The sequence below is a fragment of the Manis javanica genome, chromosome 11, assembly GCF_040802235.1.
Source record: "Manis javanica isolate MJ-LG chromosome 11, MJ_LKY, whole genome shotgun sequence".
Lineage (NCBI taxonomy): Eukaryota > Metazoa > Chordata > Mammalia > Pholidota > Manidae > Manis > Manis javanica.
This window is the reverse complement of record NC_133166.1, coordinates 101,275,859-101,298,089: the sequence shown is the minus strand read 5'-3', so window position 1 is coordinate 101,298,089 and position 22,231 is coordinate 101,275,859. Positions and strand designations below refer to the sequence as shown.

At 47.8% G+C, this 22,231-nt stretch overlaps 1 protein-coding gene and 2 long non-coding RNA genes across 7 annotated transcripts in view; 2 read left to right on the top strand and 1 right to left on the bottom strand.

The window, feature by feature from the left end:
- The window catches only part of LOC118971827 (uncharacterized), a 48,680-nt gene extending 39,618 nt beyond the window's left edge, over positions 1-9,062 (top strand). For 3 of the 4 annotated variants that reach the window (XR_012122900.1, XR_012122899.1, XR_012122898.1), the window contains exon 3: positions 4,243-9,062. This is a non-coding gene — a long non-coding RNA (uncharacterized lncRNA). Of the gene's footprint in view, positions 1-3,350; positions 3,382-4,242 lie in introns of all 4 variants that reach the window. The other variant, XR_012122901.1, reaches the window with a different exon arrangement.
- A 2,041-nt stretch (positions 9,063-11,103) lies between these two features.
- On the bottom strand, positions 11,104-15,375 carry LOC140844491 (uncharacterized). The gene is made up of 3 exons (XR_012122897.1): positions 15,122-15,375; positions 14,512-14,636; positions 11,104-12,580 (listed from the first exon to the last, which is right to left on the bottom strand). It is a non-coding gene; the product is annotated as an uncharacterized lncRNA (long non-coding RNA).
- On the top strand, positions 13,036-21,177 carry IL19 (interleukin 19). 2 transcript variants are annotated; one of them, XM_073217030.1, is made up of 6 exons: positions 13,036-13,166; positions 15,384-15,527; positions 15,691-15,756; positions 17,886-18,038; positions 18,996-19,067; positions 20,635-21,177. In XM_073217030.1, the coding sequence occupies exons 2-6, from the start codon at positions 15,387-15,389 to the stop codon at positions 20,728-20,730; spliced, it is 528 nt and encodes a 175-aa protein (XP_073073131.1). In that variant the 5' UTR covers positions 13,036-13,166; positions 15,384-15,386; the 3' UTR covers positions 20,731-21,177. The 2 variants fall into 2 exon arrangements, with proteins under 2 accessions (XP_073073131.1, XP_036871043.1); XM_037015148.2 differs by having other exon boundaries at positions 18,993-19,067.
- Positions 21,178-22,231: the final 1,054 nt, after the last annotated feature.

Sequence of the window (22,231 nt, the reverse complement as noted above, 5' to 3'; positions counted from 1 at the left end):
ATTCAACCATAGAGTCTGATATTTATCCCTCCTAAAGTTTACCTTGTTGGGGGAAACATCCTACACTGCTGGTGGGAATGTAAATTAGTTCAACTATTGTGGAAAGCAGTATGGAGGTTCCTCAAAAAACTAAAAATAGAAATACCATTTGACCCAGGAATTCCACTCCTAGGAATTTGCCCTAAGAATGCAGGAGTCCAGTTTTAAAAAGACATATGCACCCCTATGTTTATCGCAGCACTATTTACAATAGCCAAGAAATGGAAGCAACCTAAGTGTCTATCAGTAGATGAATGGATAAAGAAGATGTGGTACATATACACAATGGAATATTATTCAGCCATAAGAAGAAAACAAATCCTACCATTTGCAACAACATGGATGGAGCTAGAGGGTATTATGCTCAGTGAAATAAGCCAGGTGGAGAAAGACAAGTATCAAATGATTTCACTCATCTGTGGAGCATAAGAACAAAGAAAAAACTGAAGGAGCAAAACAGCAGCAGACTCACAGAACCCAAGAATGGACTAACAGTTACCAAAGGGAAAGGGACTGGGGAGGATGGGTGGGAAGGGAGGGATAAGGGGGGGGAAAGGGGCATTACAATTGGCACACATAATGTAGGGTGGGGGGGCACAGGGAAGGCAATATAACACAGAGAAGACAAGTAGGGATTCTATAGCATCTTACTACACTGATGGACAGTGACTGTGATGGGGTATGTGGTGGGGACTTGATGATGGGAGGAGTCTAGTAACCATAATGTTGCTCATGTAATTGTACATTAATGACACCAAAAACAAAAAACAAAAAAAAAAGTCGTTGTTCCAAAAAAAAAAGTTTATCTTGTTGGATTAAGTGTGTTGCCTCTGATTGTGAGACTATTTTAGGATTCTCATTCTTTCACTCCACGTGCCCATTAGTCTCCCAAGCTTCATGTCTTTAGCAGCTTTGATAAGCATGGCTTCTTAGACTTTATCCAAGGGATCGATAAAAATCAGGAGGTCATGGGACAGGACAGAGGCCCACGGCAGCTATCAGAAACCTCCCCTGATGTTGGTTTACCAGTCTGGACTCTTCAAGCTACTGGCATCCTATCCCATTCCTGTCCTTATATCAAGATTGCAGGGATATGTCTGTAGTTAGAGCCTAAAAGCCCTTTAGAAACATCCAGAATCATATGCTGATATTAATTAGCTGATATAACTAGCTTCCAGATGTCAGCCAATCATTGTGTGTTTCTAACCAAATGTGGGGCCTGGGAGAATCCTGATGCTGGCACCCAGTGTTGATGCTGTCGCTTTCCATTTAACCCTCCTCTTTCTTGGCTTCCCCTCATCTGTTGCCAAAAAGTAAACCATCTCAAAACAGTGGCTTCAAACAATAATAATCATCTATTTGCTCATGAATGTGAAATTTGGGCATGGCTTGGTGAGAACATTCTGCATTTATTCCATGTGGCACTAGCTGGGGTGGCTTGAAGGACAGCTGGGCACTGACATACTGAGGTTCCTCTGACACAAGCTCATTCAGTGTAAACTCTGAGGATCTTGTGATTTCGCATCCTGTCTTCCTGCCACCTTCCTCCCCAACCCATTTCCAAACTTGGCTCGTGTTGACCAACATGCGTTTCCCCGGACTTGCCATCCTCGGCAACCTCAAGACCTGTATCTCGCATGCCTCTTTCCCCTTTCCTAAATTGAGTCCTATGCATTCTTGAAGACTCAGTCAAAGCACCACCTCCTCCTGGAAGCCTCCTCTGATACTCCCCATTCATACTTCAGTTTGCATTCAGTTTGCATTAGGTACCTCTTCAGTGGGATCTCACAGCACATGTGTTTCCCTTCTTCAAAGCACATATCCTTCTGTAATGTATTGTCCTTTTCATTTCCCTGTCCCTCCCACTTAGCTCTTTAAGGGAAGAAACTGTTGTATTTTTGTATTCCCAGGATGTGGGGTAGAGTAGATACTTAGTATGTTGAATCAATGAATGATTTTGTAAATTAATATGGTGCTACCAAGTTACCGGATCAGCAGCAGGACCTAGCACCTACCAAGGGCCTCAGTAAAGCTTCTCTCCTGGATCCAACTTTAAATGAGTGCAAGCGTATAAGACATCCCAGAGCAAGTCTCACACAGAGTGCGCGCTATGTGAGTGTGACTGCTGCTCTTACAACTGCTACTACGACGGTGACTTCTGCAGCTTTCAGAGTTGGAGTTGTCCTTGTCAAAAGTTTCTTTTTTGCTCTTCCATTAGGCTTTTCCCCAGAACAGGACCTTGAACAACCTAGGCACCCTCCCAGATGCTCCACCTCCTCCTCAAGCGCTGGGAGTTCCCTGAGTTCAGGATTCCCGAAAAAGGAATCCTCTGCAGGAGGAAGTATGTTCCAGACTAACAGAGTCTGGGTGTGTCTTTCTCTTGGCAAAGCTTAGTTCCTACTTCTGCACCGTCATCTCTCTCCTACTGGCTTCCAGTGTAACAGGTGGATACAGGGAGTGCCTACCACCTGCCAGGTGTTTCTGAGCTTCCCCAGGTCCGGCAGAGCCAAGGAGGGGCAGAAGAAAGTAACAGACTTCTCTGGTATCTGCCACCCTGGGATCAGTAGCCACCTTCCTGTTGCCCTTTGAACCTGGGGTCATTTTGGGGGGTGGGTGGAGGGAAATCACACACACTAGAGTGAAAGCTAATTACATCTGGGGAGGAGGCTCGGTCTGCACCTTAATTTGGAGGAAGTGCTTTTTCAAGTTTCCTCAAGTCTTGCTCTTGCCCTGCCTCTCTGTGGGTAGCCAGAAGCTAAAAAGTCCCAGATTTCTCCTCATTACATCCCTGCCCCACCCTGCCTGGAATTTGGGGAACTTGAGTGTGGCAGTTTTAGCCCAAACTATGATTAATATTTGGTGCTGGGAAAACTGGGGTTCCAGGCTAAGCTTGAAAATTTTTTGAGTGACAGAGAATGGGGAATTTCCAAGATGACCCTGAGAGAAGGGGACAGGGCAGGGTCCTGGGTAAAAGGCTTGAGTGCAGCGGGGAATGGAGGAAGGTTAACGGGGAAACACTGTAGTTCAGGGAGAGAAAATCCCAGGGCAAAATACCTCTAAAACCGAAATCAGTCAAAGGGACAAATAAAGTTTAAAACCCATTTATTGCTCACAAAAATGCAGTCCAGGGCTGTCTCTCTTTCCTGCTCTGGCAGAAGCAAAACCAGCAACCCCCTCACCTCTCAGATTCAGGTAAGCCCTCTGTTGCCCAGGTAATTACCCAATGATATGGAGATGAACTACTCTCCACCCCTGAGGAACACCTATTGATATGCAATGCACTAAAGCCATTTTTCTCTCCACCCTTGAAGGCCTGTTGATACGCAGATGCACTAAAGCCAGGTGAGATATTCTGGAAATATTACAAGTTTTACCCACACACCCTAAGATAGAAGGACTGAAAAGCAAGACATGCAGGGATGGTAGATGTTGGCCCTTGAAGAGCCACAGCTAGGAGCAAAGATGGGGCCAGAATCCCAGGGGAGGACACTAGCGTCTAGAGGATGATCCAGAGGAAAGAATGGAATGCAGGTTTTTTCCACTAAAATTCACTTCCCAGGGGAGGTCTTCCTTGCCCTGTGGACCAGGTTGGGTCCTCCTGTAAGACTTTCCCTGTTCAGGGCACCACTGTCACAACGCTTCTCCTTTTCTACAGTTGGACTCTGTGGGTCCAACTGTGGGTCCAGCTCCTTCCTTACTAGCTCTGTGGCCTTGTCCAGGTATTTATGGGTTTTTTTTTAAACTAAGTTCCCTTAATCTGTAATGTGGCTGAAAATAGTACCGCCTCAAAGGATTGTAAAGATGACATAAAATAGTATGTTGGAAGTGTTTAGCACAGAGGCCAGTTCTCGAATGGTGACAGTGATGGGATGACAAAGATTGATGGCCTGTTTCCCTGGCAACTCTGAGGTCTGTGGGGGCCAGGGACTGTCTGTGTTTTCCATGACTGTATATCCCCAGAACCTAGCGCAGTGCCTGGCCGATCGCATGGGCTCAGTGAGTGTTTGTTGAATGAATGTATGAGAGACTGAGATAGGCTTGGGTTAGGGCCTTGTAGGAGTTGGGGTTTAGAGCTACAGTTCACTGTATGTTCCCTCTAAACATGAGTCTCTAGGTGACCCCGAAAAGACACCAAGGTTATTCCCAGATAGAATGACTATGAGGGCATTTTTCTTTCCTTCTATTTTTCTGTAATCTCCACAGTTTTTCCAGAGCAAAACAAGGATTACTTTTCCATTGGTTAAAAAAGAGAAAATGATTCAACAACATAACGCTATGCATTGTCTGGAAGGCAGGAGATGTGACTGAAGGCCAAGGACTGGTAAGTCATGCAGGGGATGGCCTGCGTTTCTGCTCTCCTTCCCCTCGGCCTTCTCCAACCTCCAGGCCCCTCGGAGTCTCACAGGCTGCTTCCTGCAAAGGGAACGCTCAAAGCACGGGGCCCTGCAGATGACACTCCTGCCTTTCATATCTTAAGAAGAGTCTGACTGAGAAGTTTGAGCTCTCACTGGACCTCCACGTGTTCAGAGGGAAGGGCATTTTGAGCTCTGACTCTTGTGGCTCCATTAAATGAAATGATCACGGGCATGGTAAGAGGTAAGATGTCCCCTGGTGCTCCCCCCAGTGGAAAAATGGAGTTTCCCCCTTCAGCTAGGAGCTACCCTATGTGTCATAGTGTCTCACCTTCACTTGTCCATGTTACAGATGAGCAGACTGAGGTAATTGAAGCTAGCCCTATGGGGTGTGCCCAAGGCTGCACAGCTAGTACGTGGCAGGGCTACAACTCAGATCCAGCTCTTCTTCCACAATTCAACTTACGGTGACCTTCTTGTCTCAGTTTGCCCAGGATTTTTCCATCTTTAGGACCAGGAGTTCTGTGTTCCAGGAACCCCCTCAGTCCCAGCAACCTGGGACAGTTGATCACCTGAAGTCCGGGTCTCATTCCGTAAGTTAGCATCACTTGGCTTTACCAGTCACGGTGGGGCGGTAGATCTGTGGGAGCCAGAAATGATTCACCCCTGGTTCTTCCTAAGGGAGAAATGATCCAAGCCCCCAGCACTGGGAGGACCCTTTGGCAGGCAGGACAACTGAGCACACTCACCCGGAAGACCAGGGGGTCAGCTCTCTGCTGACCTCAGATCCGTTTCCCTGAGTGTGTGACTTCCATCACAGAGCACGCTGTACCCTGCTCTTAGGTAAACAGGTAGAGAAAAAGGCAGCTCTTCCTTTCCAGATGAACGCCCCTCCCTGTGTCCTAATCATCCCTTCCACACGGAGACAGCATGTGATGTGCGGTGTCAGAGGGCGGGCAGGAAACACCACCCTCATTTCTCTAGGTGAGGAAACTGAGGCACAGAGAAGTCGTACAGCCGGCGAATGTCAAAATTAGACCCAAAACCAAGTCTTTTAAGGTTTTAAATGTAGTGTTCATGGACTCCTGAATGTCCACAGATGGACATCACAGGGAAAGCTAGTGTGCTCTGGACTTTTTGGGAGATTATCCCAGATATTTCACCAATTTCTCAAAGGAATGAATCTGATGTCTCAGGTCTATAGTCTGTGCATGATTAACTTTTTCTGTTTAACCATTGATTGTGCTACAAGAAAATCTTTACAGATGGCACTTAAAATGTGCTTCAAGAATATTAGGCAAAATAATTAATTTCACTTTGGTTGAAGTGGCCACATTCAACTTTTTTCTTTCTTCCTATTTGATAATTCTTCAATATTTCTGAAACACTATGCTCAGAATTTTTTCTTCCGAGACCACATTTTATTTAATCGTCAACACAGGTAGGTGCACACACTGAAAGAAAAAGGCCCATAGGATTCAACTCTCCAATAGCCAGGGTTGCCGGCCTCCAACCCTTCCTGGAAGCTGACTGTTTTGGACAATGGGAGAGAAGCACACAGACCCTTTGGACCTGAACTCTCTGATGTTTCCGTGGAATGGCTTCAGTGAAGGGGCACAGAAGAGTAGTGTTTCTGTGGTATGAATTAGGGCCCCTCCCCACCAGGCACCCAGCTTAGCAGGCAAGCTGTTCATGTGGACCTCACCACAACCTCGTACATGTGGCTGTGGGAAAACACCACAGAACTATTCAATTGTCTATGCTTTTGGTGAGGGGGACCCATTCCCTGTCATTCATGCCTTCATTCACTCAAACATTATGGAGTGCCTGCTAAGTGTTACATTTTGGAGGTACTGTGATAAACAAGACAGGCACGATCCCTGCCATGAAGGCATCTATATCCGAGCAAGGACTTGAAGTTGGATTCTCCAGCTAATGAAGGAGCCATGTGGGTGCCAGCTGGGGTGCACTCTCTCTGATGGGGGGACACAGACTCCGTCCTCCCCCGGCTTCAAGCCTGATGGGACAGAGATTTCAGAATAACAGCTCTCAATGGAAATGAACAAAATACAAAGTCAGTCCACAAGTACTGAGGGGAGACCAGGCAGAAAAAAAATGCAGTGAGGGCAGCAGGAGAGGGATTCCCGCAGGAGCTGTATTTGCTCTAAGTTTGAGCCCTGCCCTGAAGATGCCAGGTCACCTCACCGACATGCCAACAGCCGGCTCCATCCAGCTTGCCAGAGTGAAGGAATTTATATGTGGAATACGGTGGAGGTTTAGCCAACCCAGGGGAGAAAATCCTTCAGGAAAAGAACTCTAAGCAAAGCCCCTGGCTCTCGGACAGCCAGGATCCTGAGTTGGGATGATACCACGGGACAGTGTTGCTTTTGAGGGTTTCCTCCAGGAGGCAGCGTGGACACAAGAAGTCATCCCTGTGCCTGGCCGGCCGTCACACCTCAAGCATCTCACATCCATCAGCACTTGTTCTGCTGCCTGCTGCCTGCGATTACGTCATAGCAAGCCAATGCTTCCCGCCCAAGCTCCTCCTCCTCCCAGGGCCCCAGGAAGCTCCCCCCAGGAACTTCCTGGCTCCCAGTGCACAAAAGCTCTTATCAAGTGACATGGTTCATTTTACCAATACTGGAAAATCCACACCGATTTCCACAGAATTGCCGTTTCTGCTGACATGCCCAGATTTGCTGGTTGGGAAGGGTGCTCTTGAGCCATCCTCCACACCATTTGCTTTTCTGCTTTTCCTTTACTTGGAGGGAAGAGATTTTATTTTATTTTTTTCTATAGGAAGAAGGTTTGAAGTCAGAAGAGGTGACAAAAGTCATGTGAATGAAAAGAGCACTGGATGGAGAGTTCAGGTCTCTGGTCCACCGCTATTCAGCTGTGTGGCTTTGGACCAGACACTTCTCCCCAAGTTTCCGCTGTTTCCTCTTCTGCAAAGGAGAAGGCCGGATATTCACCTTCTCCTGGACATTCACCTTGGGCAAGGTACTTGCCAGCTTGAAGTTTCAGCTTCCTCCTCTGAAACAATAGACATGAAAACAGTGTCTGTCTCATGGAGCGGGTGTGAAGATCAAAAAAGATAGTGCCTATAGGGGCTTAATACTGTGCCCAGGCTGATAAATGTGCCCAGTACTTGTTAGCTAGTACAATCGGTCTAGTTTCTCTGGTCTATGAATTTTGAGTCTGTGACCGTGAGAAATGAAAGATAATGGAATGAAAGGTACATGGAACATTTGGACCTCATACCAGCCGTCTGGTTCCCCCTTAGTTGAGACAAGGGACCAGTGAGCAGGCGTTTGCCTTCTCCCAGAGGCTCATTCCTTCGTGGGTGGACCTGTGTGACACGTTGCCTCCAAAGATGTGCCACTGTGCTATGTTTATATGGGCAGGATGGATGAAGGAAGTGAGCATGTTCGCATGGGGTCATATACAAGAGTTATATCTTTATCTTCCACTGTAGAAAGCTGATAGATTATTTCTAAAATGAAGAGTTAAGAATTAGCGATAAATACATGTTCTTGAGAATTACGGGGTTTGTAGTGGACGAGGAGGCTAAATATTGAAAGCGGCTGCCTACGGGCCGAAGGAATGGGGGTAGGCAGGACTGGGACAAGAGACTGCAACTTCTCATCATATGTGTGTCTTGTCAAATCATGAAAGCGGACGTCTTTGATTAAAAATAAAAAATGAATTAGAAAATACAAGTTAGTGCAATACATTATCCTAAGGTCTGTGGTCGTTGTGGTGGTAAGCTTTGGGCTCCTTGCTTGCATGGATTCCTTTCAAGTCGCTGAAAGGGCCCTAGCACCATGTCTACATGTCAAAAGTTCTTATAAAATGCCAAAGAGTAAGATATTGTCAGCCTTAATCAATGAAGATCAGTGTCCTTTTCCACTCTGACTTCCCCTCTGTCACAATTCCCCTCAAGTCAGATGACATTAATGAAGCCACATTATCTGGGGAATCTGGCTAAGGAGTGGTTGATGTGGGGGTGCATTTGACCTCTAGAGAGATTATTTCTGTGGCTCATAGTCACATCTGTGTGTGGCTGAAATATTGCTAGTCATCTTGGGGTAACAATGGCACCCTGAAGGGCTCCTTCCACCCACTGTGCTGACTCCTCTTACTGGAAGTATGTAGGTAGTGGAGGAAAAGCAAGGTTTGAGATGTAGGAAGACAGACAGAAGGAAGTGTGTTAAAATTCTTCCAGTCATCAGAAATGTAAAATTAGTAGCCAAAGATTTGGTTCTCATTAAAATCTAGTCAGCATGGAAAACTTTGCTCAGTAACATAATATATACAATTAGAAGTGAATCACATAGTTTTTTTTTTTCTGATAAGAATTTGGTGAGGCAGGATTTATCAGAATTTCTGTGTTTGTAGGGCACAAACCTGTAGCATGTGCTGTATGTTCAAGAACAAAAACCCAATTTTGAACAGCCACACCAGGAGACAGACTTCTCTTTTTAATCTCTTTATAGAAAATAACATTTAAAAATCATTGTCTAAGAAGCAGCAGTGAGTTAGGGATGTCAGGGAGTTAATTCATAAAAACATTGAGTTATCTTTCTGGATTTTGTAGTGTGGTACTTGTCAGCTTTAAAAAATGTATAATTTACTGTGATTTCTTTTTTCTCTTTCTAAATAAATATTCACTTTTGTCTCAAAATTTGTACTTCTATTTTTAAGTTCCTTTTCTTAAAACGTACCCCCTCCTTCCCCAGCTGCTCACACAAGCTGTCCTCATATAAGCTGGTCCTGACCCTGGCTGGGGTTCAAGTCTGTAGAGGGTCCGGTGGCAGGGTTGCCAGGTTTAGCAAATAAAAACTCAGGACTCCCAGTTCATTTGGAATTTTAGAGGGATAAACACTGAAACGTGTTTATCTGAAACTCCAAGTGAAGTGGATGTCTTATATCCATCAGGTGGGACTGGGAAAGAAATAGGAACCCCCCAGGGTGGAGGTGGGAGGAGGGGAGGGGAGAGGGCAAGGAAGAGGGGAGAGACTTCACAAAGGGAGTCCCACTGGAGGTAGTAAGGCTTGCAAGTTGGGCAGGAATTTGAAAGCAGAAAAGCTAGGGAGGTGAAGGGTGGGGCTCGTCCACAGAGATGAGGTTGGAGAAGTGGGCATGGTCTGGGTCCTATGGGTCTGGAGGGGCATGATGAACAGCTTGCTGTTTACCCTGGAGGCCCCCAGGGGCCGTGCTGGGAGTTTTGGGTTGGGGAGCACCAAAACTGGGTTTGCATTTCAGGAGGCCCGGCTGCCTGGTTGAGGATGCGTCATTGGAAGTGAGGCCAGGTCAGTGGGTCCAGGAGAGGAAGGGGTTGGCGGTGCTTGGACTCCGCCCATGACCTGTTACTGGCTCTCCTTCCCAGGGTCCACAGGGGCTGTTTCATGGCCTCTGAGTCCCAGAACCCACTGACATAAGGTGTCAAACTGAGCCCTGTGGGTAAAAAAGAAGGAAAGGCCAGGTTGATGCAGCACAGGTGCCCGAGGTTGGGTTTTCCCTCCCTCCCCCTCCAGCACAGGAGCAGCCAGGGAGGATTTCCTTAGGTCATCCACTTCCTGGGTCGAGGCAAGTCAGAACAGCCTGGTCTGGGAGAGTTACATCACCTCCCCTGTGAAACAGGCTTGAGGTTCCCCACAGCTTCATGTTCTGTCTCACTCGGCCTGATCGGAAGGTGAGAGGTGGCACGGGGTCAGGAAGGGCACGGAGCTAGAAGTCAGGAGATGGGGGCTTGAGAACAGCGCGCCACTCCCTTACTGTGCCGCGGTCGGGGGGCTGCTTCCGGTCCCCACTGTTCACTGTTACAGTGGGAATGTTGCACTGGGTTCTCTTTGCTATCTTGTCTGACTCTTGTTTCTGAGTCCCAAATAGAGGAGGAACTTTTTAGGTTTAAAGTATCCTACAACTGGAAAACGTGTTTATTTATTTTGCTTTCTTTTCAAAGCTATATACAAACTCCAAATATATCATTACAATCCAGATATATTTCCCAAGTCATTGAGACATTTATATTCTTTCTGTTTTTAAGTCCCTTTTCATTCCCCAGTGAAATACCCGTCCACCAGCATCCATATTCCTTTCTTTTATTGACCCTTTCTCTAGCACACTTTCTAGTGTCGTGTAGTCCTCACAGTGATAGGTTCTACCTTGAATCTGACTGAAATTACTCACATAGGCCTAATTCATTTTATCAAGATCACCCGGTAGGGTCACGCTGCTCAACCCCATGCAGCCATGCTGCCACAGGCGGCAAAGAGTGCGGTGCCCTCTGGAGTTGTGCAATGCCCCAGGATTTAGTGCTTAGGAGTGGGCAGGCACCACCCGTCCGTGGAGAGGAACTTGCCCTAGCTTCACCTTGAGCGGTCCATGAAGCTGGAGTGGGTAGCGGGTGGGGAAGGGGGATTGGGAGGTGGGAGACAGCTGTGTCCCACCCATGGCCAGCACAGAGCTTTCTCCAATCTGGCTCTCAAGTCTTCCTTCACATTCTTTTTGCTTCCCTGTGTAACTAATGGAAAATTGAATTCTGATATCCCAATCGTGACTCAACTGGTTCTAGAAGCCTCAATTCTAAGACTAGGCATAGCCTACAATCTGTGGATCAAATCCATAGCTTGATTGCAGTCCTGGGAGGGATGCCATTCTATTTCAATCTGTTTTCTTATTTGTTTATATTAAGTGTTAGGCAGCCAGGCCCAGAATGGAGGGAAATCATTTCTTACTGTCCCTCCTCCCAATTTAGGGGATCCAAAGGGCATTGTAAAACTAATGACAAAGGTTATCATTTTTTAATCTCTTATTATATGCCAGGCACTGTACTGAGGGCTTACATTTCACCATTTAATCTACATGCCATACCTACGTGGTGAATATTCAGTAGACAATTAGCACCATTTTGCAGATGAATAAACAGAGGTCCGGAGATGAACTGGCTTGCCTGCAGTCTGTCAGCCAAAGGGGACAGAGGTAGGCAGCCTAGCTGGGCTGACCCCAGAGCTCTAGTCCCAGCCACTGTGATACACTGCGTGCTGCAGAGGAGCTATAAACACACCACATATTTTTCCTTCCTCTGCAAGCTTCCTGATAAAACATCTTTGCCCTGAACTGAAAGCTGGGTCAGAACATACAGTCTGAGAACAAGGAGATGAAGCAGGGTGGGAGTCAGCACGGGCAGTTTTGCAATCATCGCACGTGTGGCAGCTCAGGCCATGCTGGGAAAGCAGCACCCCCCTCTCCTGGCCACCCCCTCTGTGGGGAAGCTGGGGTGGGGTGGGGGAGACCGCTGGACTCCAGAGTAGCTCTTTCTCCCCTCCCCAGAAGGAGCAGGGGGATACCTATTAACACTTGACAAAGGTGTGTTCTCCTTTTCCAGGTGCTGGACACACAGCATCAGAATGAATAATGTTTATTAAGTACTTAACATAGATCAAGTCCACTAGCTCATTCACATCCTTACAGTTTATTTTACCTATTTTATGGAGCTTAAGAAAAGTCTTAGGCAGCTTGTCCAGTGGCTCACAGAGAAGACGGAGAGCCAGGGTTTAAATGGAGAGCTGCCTTGCGGCCACTGCAATCTACCACTTCTCTTAACATGCATTATTTCATCATGTGCAAGAATGCTGGACAGCAAGTCTTTAGCCCCGAGGCCCCCTTTCCCTTGCACCTACCCCCATAAAAAGCCCCAGTCCTCCCTGTCCCTCTGTCTTCTCCACCAGTGCCTGACCAACCATTCTGCCTCCAGTCTGGCTGAAGGGCAGGGTCTGCTCCAGCTTGTCATACTAACCCTTTGTCCAAGGGGCCCATGGGGTCTCCTTCAATTGCACCCCATCCCAGAGTTGCCTCATTTGATAAAAACCAGCTCTGTTTATTGGGGGAGTACATGTTTGGAAAGGAAGCCTGTTTTAGACCCCATCTTTCATTCACCATCACCGAACCCTGAATCCTGGGGAATTCATGATACAGAGTTTGTGTAAAAAAGTAATGTAGATAGATAGTCTTCTGGCCCTCAAGCAAGGATTCCAGGCTCTATTCCTGGCTCTGCCATGGCTTCTAAGGCCCTCCACTTCCCAGCCTTACTTTCTCTTTCCGCATTAATCAGGAATGAAAGGGCTTTATTTACAAGGGACGGGATGAAGAGGAAAGAGGTGATGTCCAAAGAAATCCTTGCATTCCTGAGGGAAAAAACAAATGATTACGAATTAAACAAAATAATGCATGGTGAGAATTTAGTACCTGGCACACAGTAGGTGCTCAATAGCTGTACAAGGCATTGGGCAGATGGAGCGGGCAGGAGCCAGCCGCACCTGCAACGTGTCCTGAGGCTGGCTCTGCAGGGTGTGGCTGTCGGGAGAATGCTTCCTGAGTTCGCCTGCGGGGTACCGCTGATGGCATGCCACAGCTCTTAGGAAAGTGACCTAACTTGGATTTTTCTCTGTGGACACAGAATTGCCAGAAATTCTCATTTGCATGGATATGGGGAGTTTATTTTTCCTAGAAACTGCATGTCAAGACCCAGAAGAAAAAGGCATTTCTTAATAGTGATTAATCAGCTCTATCTCAAAGAAGAAAGAAAACAATAAAGGAAATAAGATGCTAAGGAAATGAGGGGGAAAAACAAGCTCCCCCAGGCGGACCCACCCAGTACAGCTTGACAGCATTTCCTCTTATCCACCTGCATAAAAGTGACCAGCCCTTCCCAAGAGGCAAAGAGCACCTAGAGAGAAGTCGCAGGAGCAGTCCGAGAGCACCCAGGAACAGGTGAGCCTCCTGTCAGCCTTCATCCGAGGCCTTTGTTCATCACCATCCTAGCCTTCCTCATGCACGGCACAAGATGTTTTAGGCCCTAGGTGTTTTGTAGAATGCAGAGGAGTTTTCCATGCAGAGGATGAACTTTCCAGTACCTTATTCTCCACAAGAAGAGATGGAGAGTGGGGAAGAAAGAAGGAAGGACGGATGGAAGGCATCTGATGTTTACTATAACCTTTTTGTCCTAGGAATGATGCTGGTGCTTTATACCTTTTGGATCCTTTGCAGTATTAAATATATTTTTTAAATGTAAGGAGTACCAGTGGCTCAGTGGGACCTGATCAGAAATGTGTTCCTGTCTGTCTGGCGTAAGGGGATCTGCTGGGATCTCCGGCGCTGTGAGCAGGATGGGTGGAGGGCAGTAAGGAGAGCTGGCTGAAGGGCCAGCCCGCCTGCCTTCTAGTCCTGGCTCGGCCGCTTGCTGGCCACAGACCGTAGCCAGGTTACTTCAGTTCTCTAAATCTCAGGTTTTTCTTTGATAAAGTGGGGACAGAAAGAGAACCTACCTCACAGGGTGGTGGTGGGCATTAAATGAGATAATTATGGAAAATGCTTGGCACAGGGCTTAATGCATGTGGTGCATTTGATAAATGTTAGCAACTACTGTTATCTGAATGGTCCAAGAAGCCTGGACCCGCCTCACCAGCTAAGGGAGGCATCTTTCTCCTCCACAGCGTGTCTGGGGCTTTTGGCATGGGGTGAGCAGACAACACCCTTCTGCTTCTGAGAGTCATCTTGTCAGAAGAAAAACTGTTCTCTTCTTAGTCACTTGGCTTTCTAGAAGCATCCCAGTTGCCTTTAAAGGAGATAGAGGTCTGGGGGACTCTACAGTCTTCCCTGCCAATGGGGCCTGCTTTCTTGTGTTGCCAGAAAGACCGAGGTTGGAAAAAGAGCCATCAAGCTTTTTAGCATAATGCCTGCTTCACGGTGAGGTTTCAACGTATACCTGTCTGCTCACTAAGAATGATGCTGAATTAAGGAGAGATGAGACAAAATGGTTCTCTAAGCAGGATTTGCTGTTTCTTGGCTCTCCATAGAAGAGCCTGGGACTCCCGAGGAAGATCTGGGAGTGGTGGTGGGAGCAGGGACAGTAGGTGCTTTGTAGCTATGGTTAGAAGTTGGCGCTCCACAGCCCCTCTGCTGGCTTCCTGCGCTTGGTTACTCTTTTTCTTCCACTGCCACACACACTCCACTCACCTCGGCACACGCAGCGCCAGAAGCTAGTGGGCGTGGTGGGCGCCACAGAGGATGCGGGACAGAGGGCTGGTCTATTCACAGGCGTGGTCCTGAGACTTACCTGTAAGGCTAAGCTCGGAGAAGCCTGTGCTCGTGCTGGGGAAAGTCAGGGGAAGAGCTCGACAAGCTGACAATTACATTTCGTGCGCCTTTCTCAGTGTGTGCATTATGGTGCCCTGTCAGGGGCTGAAATGAAAGAGGCAGAGAGAAGGACAGGCACGGAGGCTGGAGAATCAGAACAGTCAGCAAGGATCTCCCAGCCTGGCCCTGTCCAGGGACTAGCTGCAAACATCCCCTCGGCTCAGCGGGCCCTGAGGGGAAGCCGCCAGCTCACCCTCTGCAGGGCAGCCCTCCCCTCTCCACTGCGGCCAAGTAGCTTTTAGATGTCTTGTCTTTCCCATCTTCTCCCATGTTCATAGTTGGCTTAGAACAAATGATTTCAAGCAGATACACATTGGGGGTATTATTAAAGGGTGTCCCACTATTTCAGGGGCAAACATGACAAACCAAATGTGCTTTTATGATCTTTCAGACCTCTTGCCTAATTCCTAGGGCATATTACCAACCCTGTTTTTCCTATTTAATTTATTAAAAACAATGCTTTTCACCCCTGTTGACGAAGTGAGCTGTATTGAGTCATCTTAGAGTAATAAACGCACAAATATACTTACTCCCTGGGACTTGAGAGAGGTCTGCATTGTGCTTTCAGGGGGTGAAGGTGGAGGCATGGGGGGAGGGGGAGGGCTCATTCAGCTGGTCCAGGAAAGACAGAGGAGAAACATGTGCCCCTGAACTCCACAAGGCTGCGTACTGAGCCTTATTTTCTGGGCCGCCATCTGGCTCGTGCCGCGGGGTCCATAGGGGAACTCAATCCTGGGTCTTTCGTTGTTTCCCACGCTTGACTGGGTCGCTGACTCCCACTCCTTCCTGCAGGACATGAAGGCCCGGTGTGCTTCCCTCTGTCTGAGTGCAGCGCTTATCCTGTGCTCGGTGCACGCCCGAAGTCTCGGGAGATGTCTGATTTCCGTGGACATGCGCCTTATAGAAGAGAGTTTCAGAGAAATCAAAAAAGACATGGTGAGTGTGGGTTCGGGGTGAAGGTGTGAGCAAGGTGTGAGCAAGGTGTGCCTCGCCTTACATCTTAGCTTGAAGAGCAAGTTCCTTCTCATTTCATGAGCTTTTGTGTCAGGAGGACCTGGGTACTCATTGCTCGTGTCTATGTTTGTGTTTCCTTCCATAGCAAGCTAAGGACACCTTCCAAAATGTCACCATATTGTCCACATCGGAGACCCTGCATGGCATTAAGGTATTGGACTGTGTCTGCTCTTTCCTGTATTGTTATTTTTATGGTGAAGTGGCCCTGGGCTGAGAAAAATCACCCTGTCTTCTTCCCTTTTTCAACCAGTAATATAAATGCTCATGACTTCTCTCTCGTGTGTCAACTGCTGTGTTAGGGCAAATTGTGTCTCAGGGACTTGAGAACTCCTGGGAGGCATTATCGAAGTGCCACTTCCCTAGACAGTGAGTGGAGGTGCCGCGCGTTCAAGTGGGACAGGACGTCTGTGGCTCAGGATGATTCTGGAAGGTGATCTGAGCAGTCCCTTAAAAACCGAGCAGGCTGTGTGTTAGTGGATCAGAGGGAGGGTTTGGGAGCATGGGAGAAGGTGTGCAAGATCAATGGGCATGTGTCAGGGACAGTACGGCAGCCAGGCATGTGGTGTGAATGACGTGAAGGTGAGCAGCCGAGGATAAGGTGGAAAACACCCTGAAGTTTTGTCACCAACAAGCTTAAGAGCCAGGCTAAGCCTCGGCCTTAAAATAGAGGCAGTAGTCACTGTCTGAGCTAAACACTGCATAGCCACAAAATCTTTTAAAATCTGTTGATGTTCTTTACAACAGATGAGGCAGGAAGGCCAGTGAGATCAGCCCAAATGAAAGGGGACAAGAATAAGCGTGTTTATGAAACAGCTGACTTACCAGGTGATGATTCAGTTCACAGAAGGGGCCACTGAGGAGTGACTTTACAAGTGAGCTCCTCCAGTCCTTGTAGGCATTCCAGAAACATCCATTGGTTTTTTTTCCAGGTATTTATGTGACAGAGTATGAGATATGTCTGCGATGAGTTTCTTTTTCCCTGGGCTTCTTCTAGGCATTATCGGGCCTGATTTGTTTGTGGTCAACAGATGTAGTCATCTACCAAAGACTATTCCAGCCAACTGTATAAGGGACTTGCAGGAATACATCATAGCTGGAAGGGACCTGAAAGGCCATCTATTCCCAGACCATCATTTTCAAACGAGCCAACTGTGTACTTTGGGAGGGAGAATGACTAGTTAGTGGTTGAGTCAGGAATAGACCTTCCAAGCTCATGCCTCTGGCTTCAGAGTCTTTCTCTTCTCAAGGTATAGAAACCACTGATGTGGCATAAGAAGAGGGGCCAGTGAGGATGCAGGTCTTTATCATCTTTCCTCCCTCATCCCTTCATTGAACAAAGGTGTGCAACTTTTTGCCCCTTTAGTTAAAGGATCCGGCAGGAGCCCAGGAAGAGAAGGGCTTTGTGTTGCAAGGAGAGTTCGCCATCTAGTAAAAGCTGCCTGGGGGGCCAGGGAGGCTTTGCTGTTTGAATGCTAATGAGCATAAAAGCACTGCCCAGACTGCAGACTTCCTTCTCAGGCTGAGCTGTAAATTTCAACTTCGAGTAATTTGCTGGGTCCTAGGGCGGGGTGCAAACTGCTGGAAGGAAACAACCTGGCCAGCGGCTCTGAGCTGCGCTCTGGGAATTCAGGAGCCCTCCTTTAGAAAGATCTGCGCTCTGCCAGCTGTAGACCAGAACTGCCCAGATGTTTGTGCAATTCTTGCAAATCTGAGCTCCATCCAAATGATCGCTTCAGTTTAGAAAGGCCAGACTGGAGGAAAGCCAAGCACGGAGGCCAAGATAAACATATTATTACAATGGAAAGAATACATGCCCAGCACATGCCTGGCATGCAATGATTGCCGTTGAATAAACACATGTTGATGGATGGGAGATGTTACGGAGAGGCAAACTTCATAATGTAAGCAAGTACTTTTCAAGAAAGCTGCTTAGACACGGGTCCTTCCAAAGCAAGATGACTGATTCTTGGAAGAGTTTAAGTAGAAGTCAGGGATGCCATGTCAGGTCCACTGTAGAGAGAATTCTAGTCTGTGACTAGGCTCCATTCCTTTTTACCGCATCTCCTGGCCATCTAAAAAGGTGAGGGGTGAACCCAACCTCTCAGTGCCTTCATCATAAGTAGCTTTGAGGTGGTAAGAGAAGTGGACACACCAAAGCCAATATGAATTTTTTAAAATGACTTTTTGTTATCTTGCTCCCAGCTGCCCCTACATAGGCTGCTTTGCCCTCTAAGATTATAAAAGGGGGCCCCTGGGACTTTCTCTACTTTGTGTCTGTAGCCGTTGGACGTGTGCTGTGTGACAAAGAACCTCCTGGCGTTTTACGTGGACAGGGTGTTCAAGGACCATCAGGAGCTGAACCCTCAAATCTTGAGAAAAATCAGCAGCATTGCCAACTCTTTCCTCTACATGCAGAAAACTCTGCAACAGTGTGTGAGTCACCCATCACATCAGCCTCCAAGCATTGTCCCTTGTCTGCCCTGCGGAGAGCCCAGCACACCTCCAAGCATCTGTTCCCCGTCCGCCCCAGGGAGAACCCTGGGCACGCAGGCCCCAGGCAGCCTTCTGAAATGGTTCCTGGAGTTAAAGGAAGTTCCCTGCCCCGCCTGTCCATGGGGAAACTGCCCAGAGCCTCCTGCAAGGGTCACTCCACCCACAGGGCTTCCTCCCCACTGATGCCTCATCACAACCGGTGTCCCCAGGGATTCTCCTCCTGCGGTGACTGCATATGTGCAGTGTTCCCTTCAGTGATCCCTGGGCTGGCTGGTGAGAAAGGCATGCCAGGAGTACCTGGTTCATGAGAAGTGCACCCCTAGTTTCTTTATTTTGTTCCTTTGGGATTTCCATACCAATTAACCTCTGGAGGGTTCCCTGGTATAGCCTGTCCCTAAAGGTCACCTGTAAGTTCATTGTGACCTATTAAAAACGACCATCAGAAATAAAACCAAATCCAAATAAACTGATAAAAACTTAGACTAGGATCCTGGCTTCTGGCCCCCTCCCTGCCAGTGATGTCCTCTGTGCCGCAGATTCTAGAATTGTTAGGAGAGGTCATGAATGATCCCTGTCTCACTTACATTGATTCATTTAACCAATGATTTAATTAATTAACCCAACAGGTATTTATTGAGTGCCTGCCTTGCGGGGTGCTGTCTGCCCCTTCCAGTCTGGGAACTGAAAACCCAGTAAAAGCAGAAGCCCTGGTCTAGCAGAGGGTGACCCTACAAACACACCCTCCTCCCCACGCGGCCCCAGCCTGCGTTCGTTCTTGTACCTGAATCTCACTGTGAGAAGAAGCAGTGTCAGTGCTCACGGGTGGGGCAGGAATGGAAAGAGTGGGCAGGGCGGGGCGGCCCTCTGATGGGTGCTGTTGCCACTTTATCCCAGCAGGAGCAAAGGCTGTGTCGCTGCAGGCCGGAAGTCACCAATGCCACCAGAATCATCCATGACAACTACAATCAGGTAAGAGCGGTGTGTGTGTGTGTGTGTGTGTGTGTGTGTGTGTGTGTGTGTGTGTGTGTGTGTGTGTGTGTGTGTGTGTGTGTGTGTGTGTGTGTGTGTGTGTGTGTGTGTGTGTGTGTGTGTGTGTGTGTGTGTGTGTGTGTGTGTGTGTGTGTGTGTGTGGAGGTGGCACCGGAAGTAGGAGCCTGAGTCGGGGAAGTGCCCTGCCTCCAGCCTCCTCTCCACTCCTGTTCACTCATTTACTCAACCAGCAATTTTTGCAGGTCTTTCCAATCTATGTGTCTGCAAAGAGTGTTGGTCTTCTCACTCGCTCATTTCCTGGGCCCCCGTTCCCCATCATTCTGCCACCATTTTCTCATACCCTCACATATCAGACCTAACCTGTATTAAATTCCGTGGGGAAATCACACACTGCTCAAGGTGGGCGAAAGAGGGAGCAAAGATCCCTGGGAATTATAGGCTGTTAGGCCTGACACATGTTACCTGCCGGTGTCACTGTGGCCAGTACGGTCACCCGCATTCGGTGCTGTGATGAACAGGGTACCTCCTGTTGCTGTGGAAGGCACATCTCCTGCAGAGGTGACGGGAGTGCTTTTCACACGCATCATTTTGGGAGTTTGTTATCATGCAGATTCTGGCGCTGCAGGTCAGGAAGGAGGCCCGAGAGTCTGCATTTGGACCACACTCTCCAATGACGCCAGTGCTTTGAATAGCAAGGAGGCAGTGGGTCTGTTCAGACCTTTGCTTCTTTGGAGAGGCTCCGTGGGATAATATTGTAATAGTGGCTAAGTAAGATTCCTATTGCTCTTACTATGAGCTGGGCCTCGTTCTAAGCACTCTGCAGGTATTAACACATTTATTCCTCACAACAATGCAATATGCTATTATCTGCATTTTGTCAGTTAGGCAACTGGTTAAGCAAGTTAATTAAGTTCATACTAATTTAGTATGTGTTTCGTACCCCAACCAAGTGGTGGAGGTAGGACTTGATCCCATGCCATGTGGCTTCAGAGGACATACTTTTAGATCGTACGCTCTCCAAGTTTGCTGAGGAAGAAATGAAATAAGCTAGGAGACTTGGTTTCTACTTCCAGCTCTGGTACCAACCGGCTGTGTGGTGCTGGGCAGGACACTTAGGAGCTTTGGTGCTTTTAATATGTCAGATGGGGGACATGTCCCCCCCGCCCACTGCATAGTGCCACTGGGATTGGGACTTTCTGGGCCCGCAGAAGTACTAAAGCAAGCTTATGTGGGAAGGAAAATAAGCAGACCTCACCAGTTAAGGCAAATGTTCTTTTTTTTCTGTCAAAAACAATAAAAAGAAAAACAGAGGGCAAAGAATGAAGAATTAAAAAAATTTTGTTTAGAAGTTGTTGACATGATTCAATGGCTTATTTGTGGAAAACAATTTGGGTTGCCTGTTAGGAAAATAATTTTGGGTCTGTATGCTTTGTAAATATAATCGAGTCAAAAGAAAGCCTGGTGGGAATGGGAACATGGGGAAATTGATTGGAAAACCATTACAGTCTTGCAAGGCAGGTTCTTACGATGAATTCCCTGGTTTCAGCTGGAGGTCCGATCCGCTGCCATTAAGTCTCTGGGAGAGCTGGACGTCTTTCTAGCCTGGATTGACAAGAACCATCAAGGATCTTCAGCTGACTGACGACAAGGAACCTCATTAGGCAGGGAGAACAGCCCCTGAGAGGTTCCCTCAGATGCACCTGATTTTGAAGGGGAGGGGCATGGGGAGGGCCCTATATTTATGCAAATGAGGGTCTTTGGGCCGAAGCCGCTCAGCTGCTTTGGAATTCTCTCTGCTAGGCTCAGGTGTGGTCAGGGACAATCTAGGTTTGAGCTCACCCTGCAGCTGGAAATCCCACTGGCTGGGCCCCGGCTGTCTGATCCCACCTGAAAGTGATCAAATTATTTACTCTTATGTTTATAATGAAATATGTCTGTTGAAAGGTCCTGTGGGCCATCTTGGCAGAAAGGGGCCGGCTTCCCCGCTAACTTATTGTCGAGTTTATCCCATGTCTCTGATGTGAGCTGAGTGAAATGCTGTAGTGCATATTGTACTGAATGATTTTTCCAAATAAACACTGTTCTTTACCAATGAGTGGAAGTGTCTTCTGATTTGAGGAGGCCCGACTATTAGAAATGAAAGGGGCCCTAAAGACCACAGACAGATGGGGAAATGGAGGCCTAGAGAGGGAAAAGAATTTACTCAGAGTCCCGAAGTGAGTTAGTGCAGAGAAGTTTCCAGACTTGCGCTCAAATGTCTCCAAACAGCATCCTGACCTCCAGGTAATGATCAAGGATGCAGGGCTCCTGACCACCGACTCCTCGACATCACTTCATTTCTGTTCCCCTCTCCTCTGAGACTCTGTCTTTTCTCTGTCTTTGTCTCTGCCTTTCTTACTGCTCCCAACCTACATACATTTTCTGAGACCCTACACTCATCCTCTGTGGGTGTGTATGTCAGGCTAGAGAGAGTTTCTGACAGAGGGATGGTTGTCATGGTGACAGAACTGAATGAATGCAGCCCAAGGCCTGCGTGTCCTGGGTGGAGGTTTCAGGCCCAGTGCCCAGGGAAGAGAGGCCAAAATGGAAACCAGTTTGCAGATGGACATCCTCAGATAGTCAGCAACAATAACAGCTGGCACTTGTAGAGCCTCTGCCATGTGCCCGGTGCTGAAACTACACTTTGTATGCACCATCCTGGGTCAATATCTGTAATGTAACTGGCTGCTGAAGCATCTTTTCTTTATTTCCACCCAAGAGATTTCACAAGGCATGCTTTGGGGGACAGAGCCGGACCTCTGACATCAGACAGATCTGGTTCCAATCCTGTGTGATTTTGAACAACTTAATGTTCGAAGTCTCAGTGTCGTCTTCAGTAAAATGGAGACCAGAACACTAGTCTCAAAGTGCTGCTGTGAGCATGGAGTTAGGTCAGGGCCCAGCCCCACCCATTGCTGCAGCCCCAGCGGGTGGGAGGGGAGAGTCTGCTTGTTGCAGCATAAAGAGCACCAAGCCAGGAGCCCTGCTGGTTTCAGGGCTTCTCCTGCTGTGAATTGCCTGGGGCAGGTCAGTAAATTCTGTCGGTCCTTGGCTGTCTGTGATGTGGATACTGACTCCTATACTATCTACTGTGTATGATAATT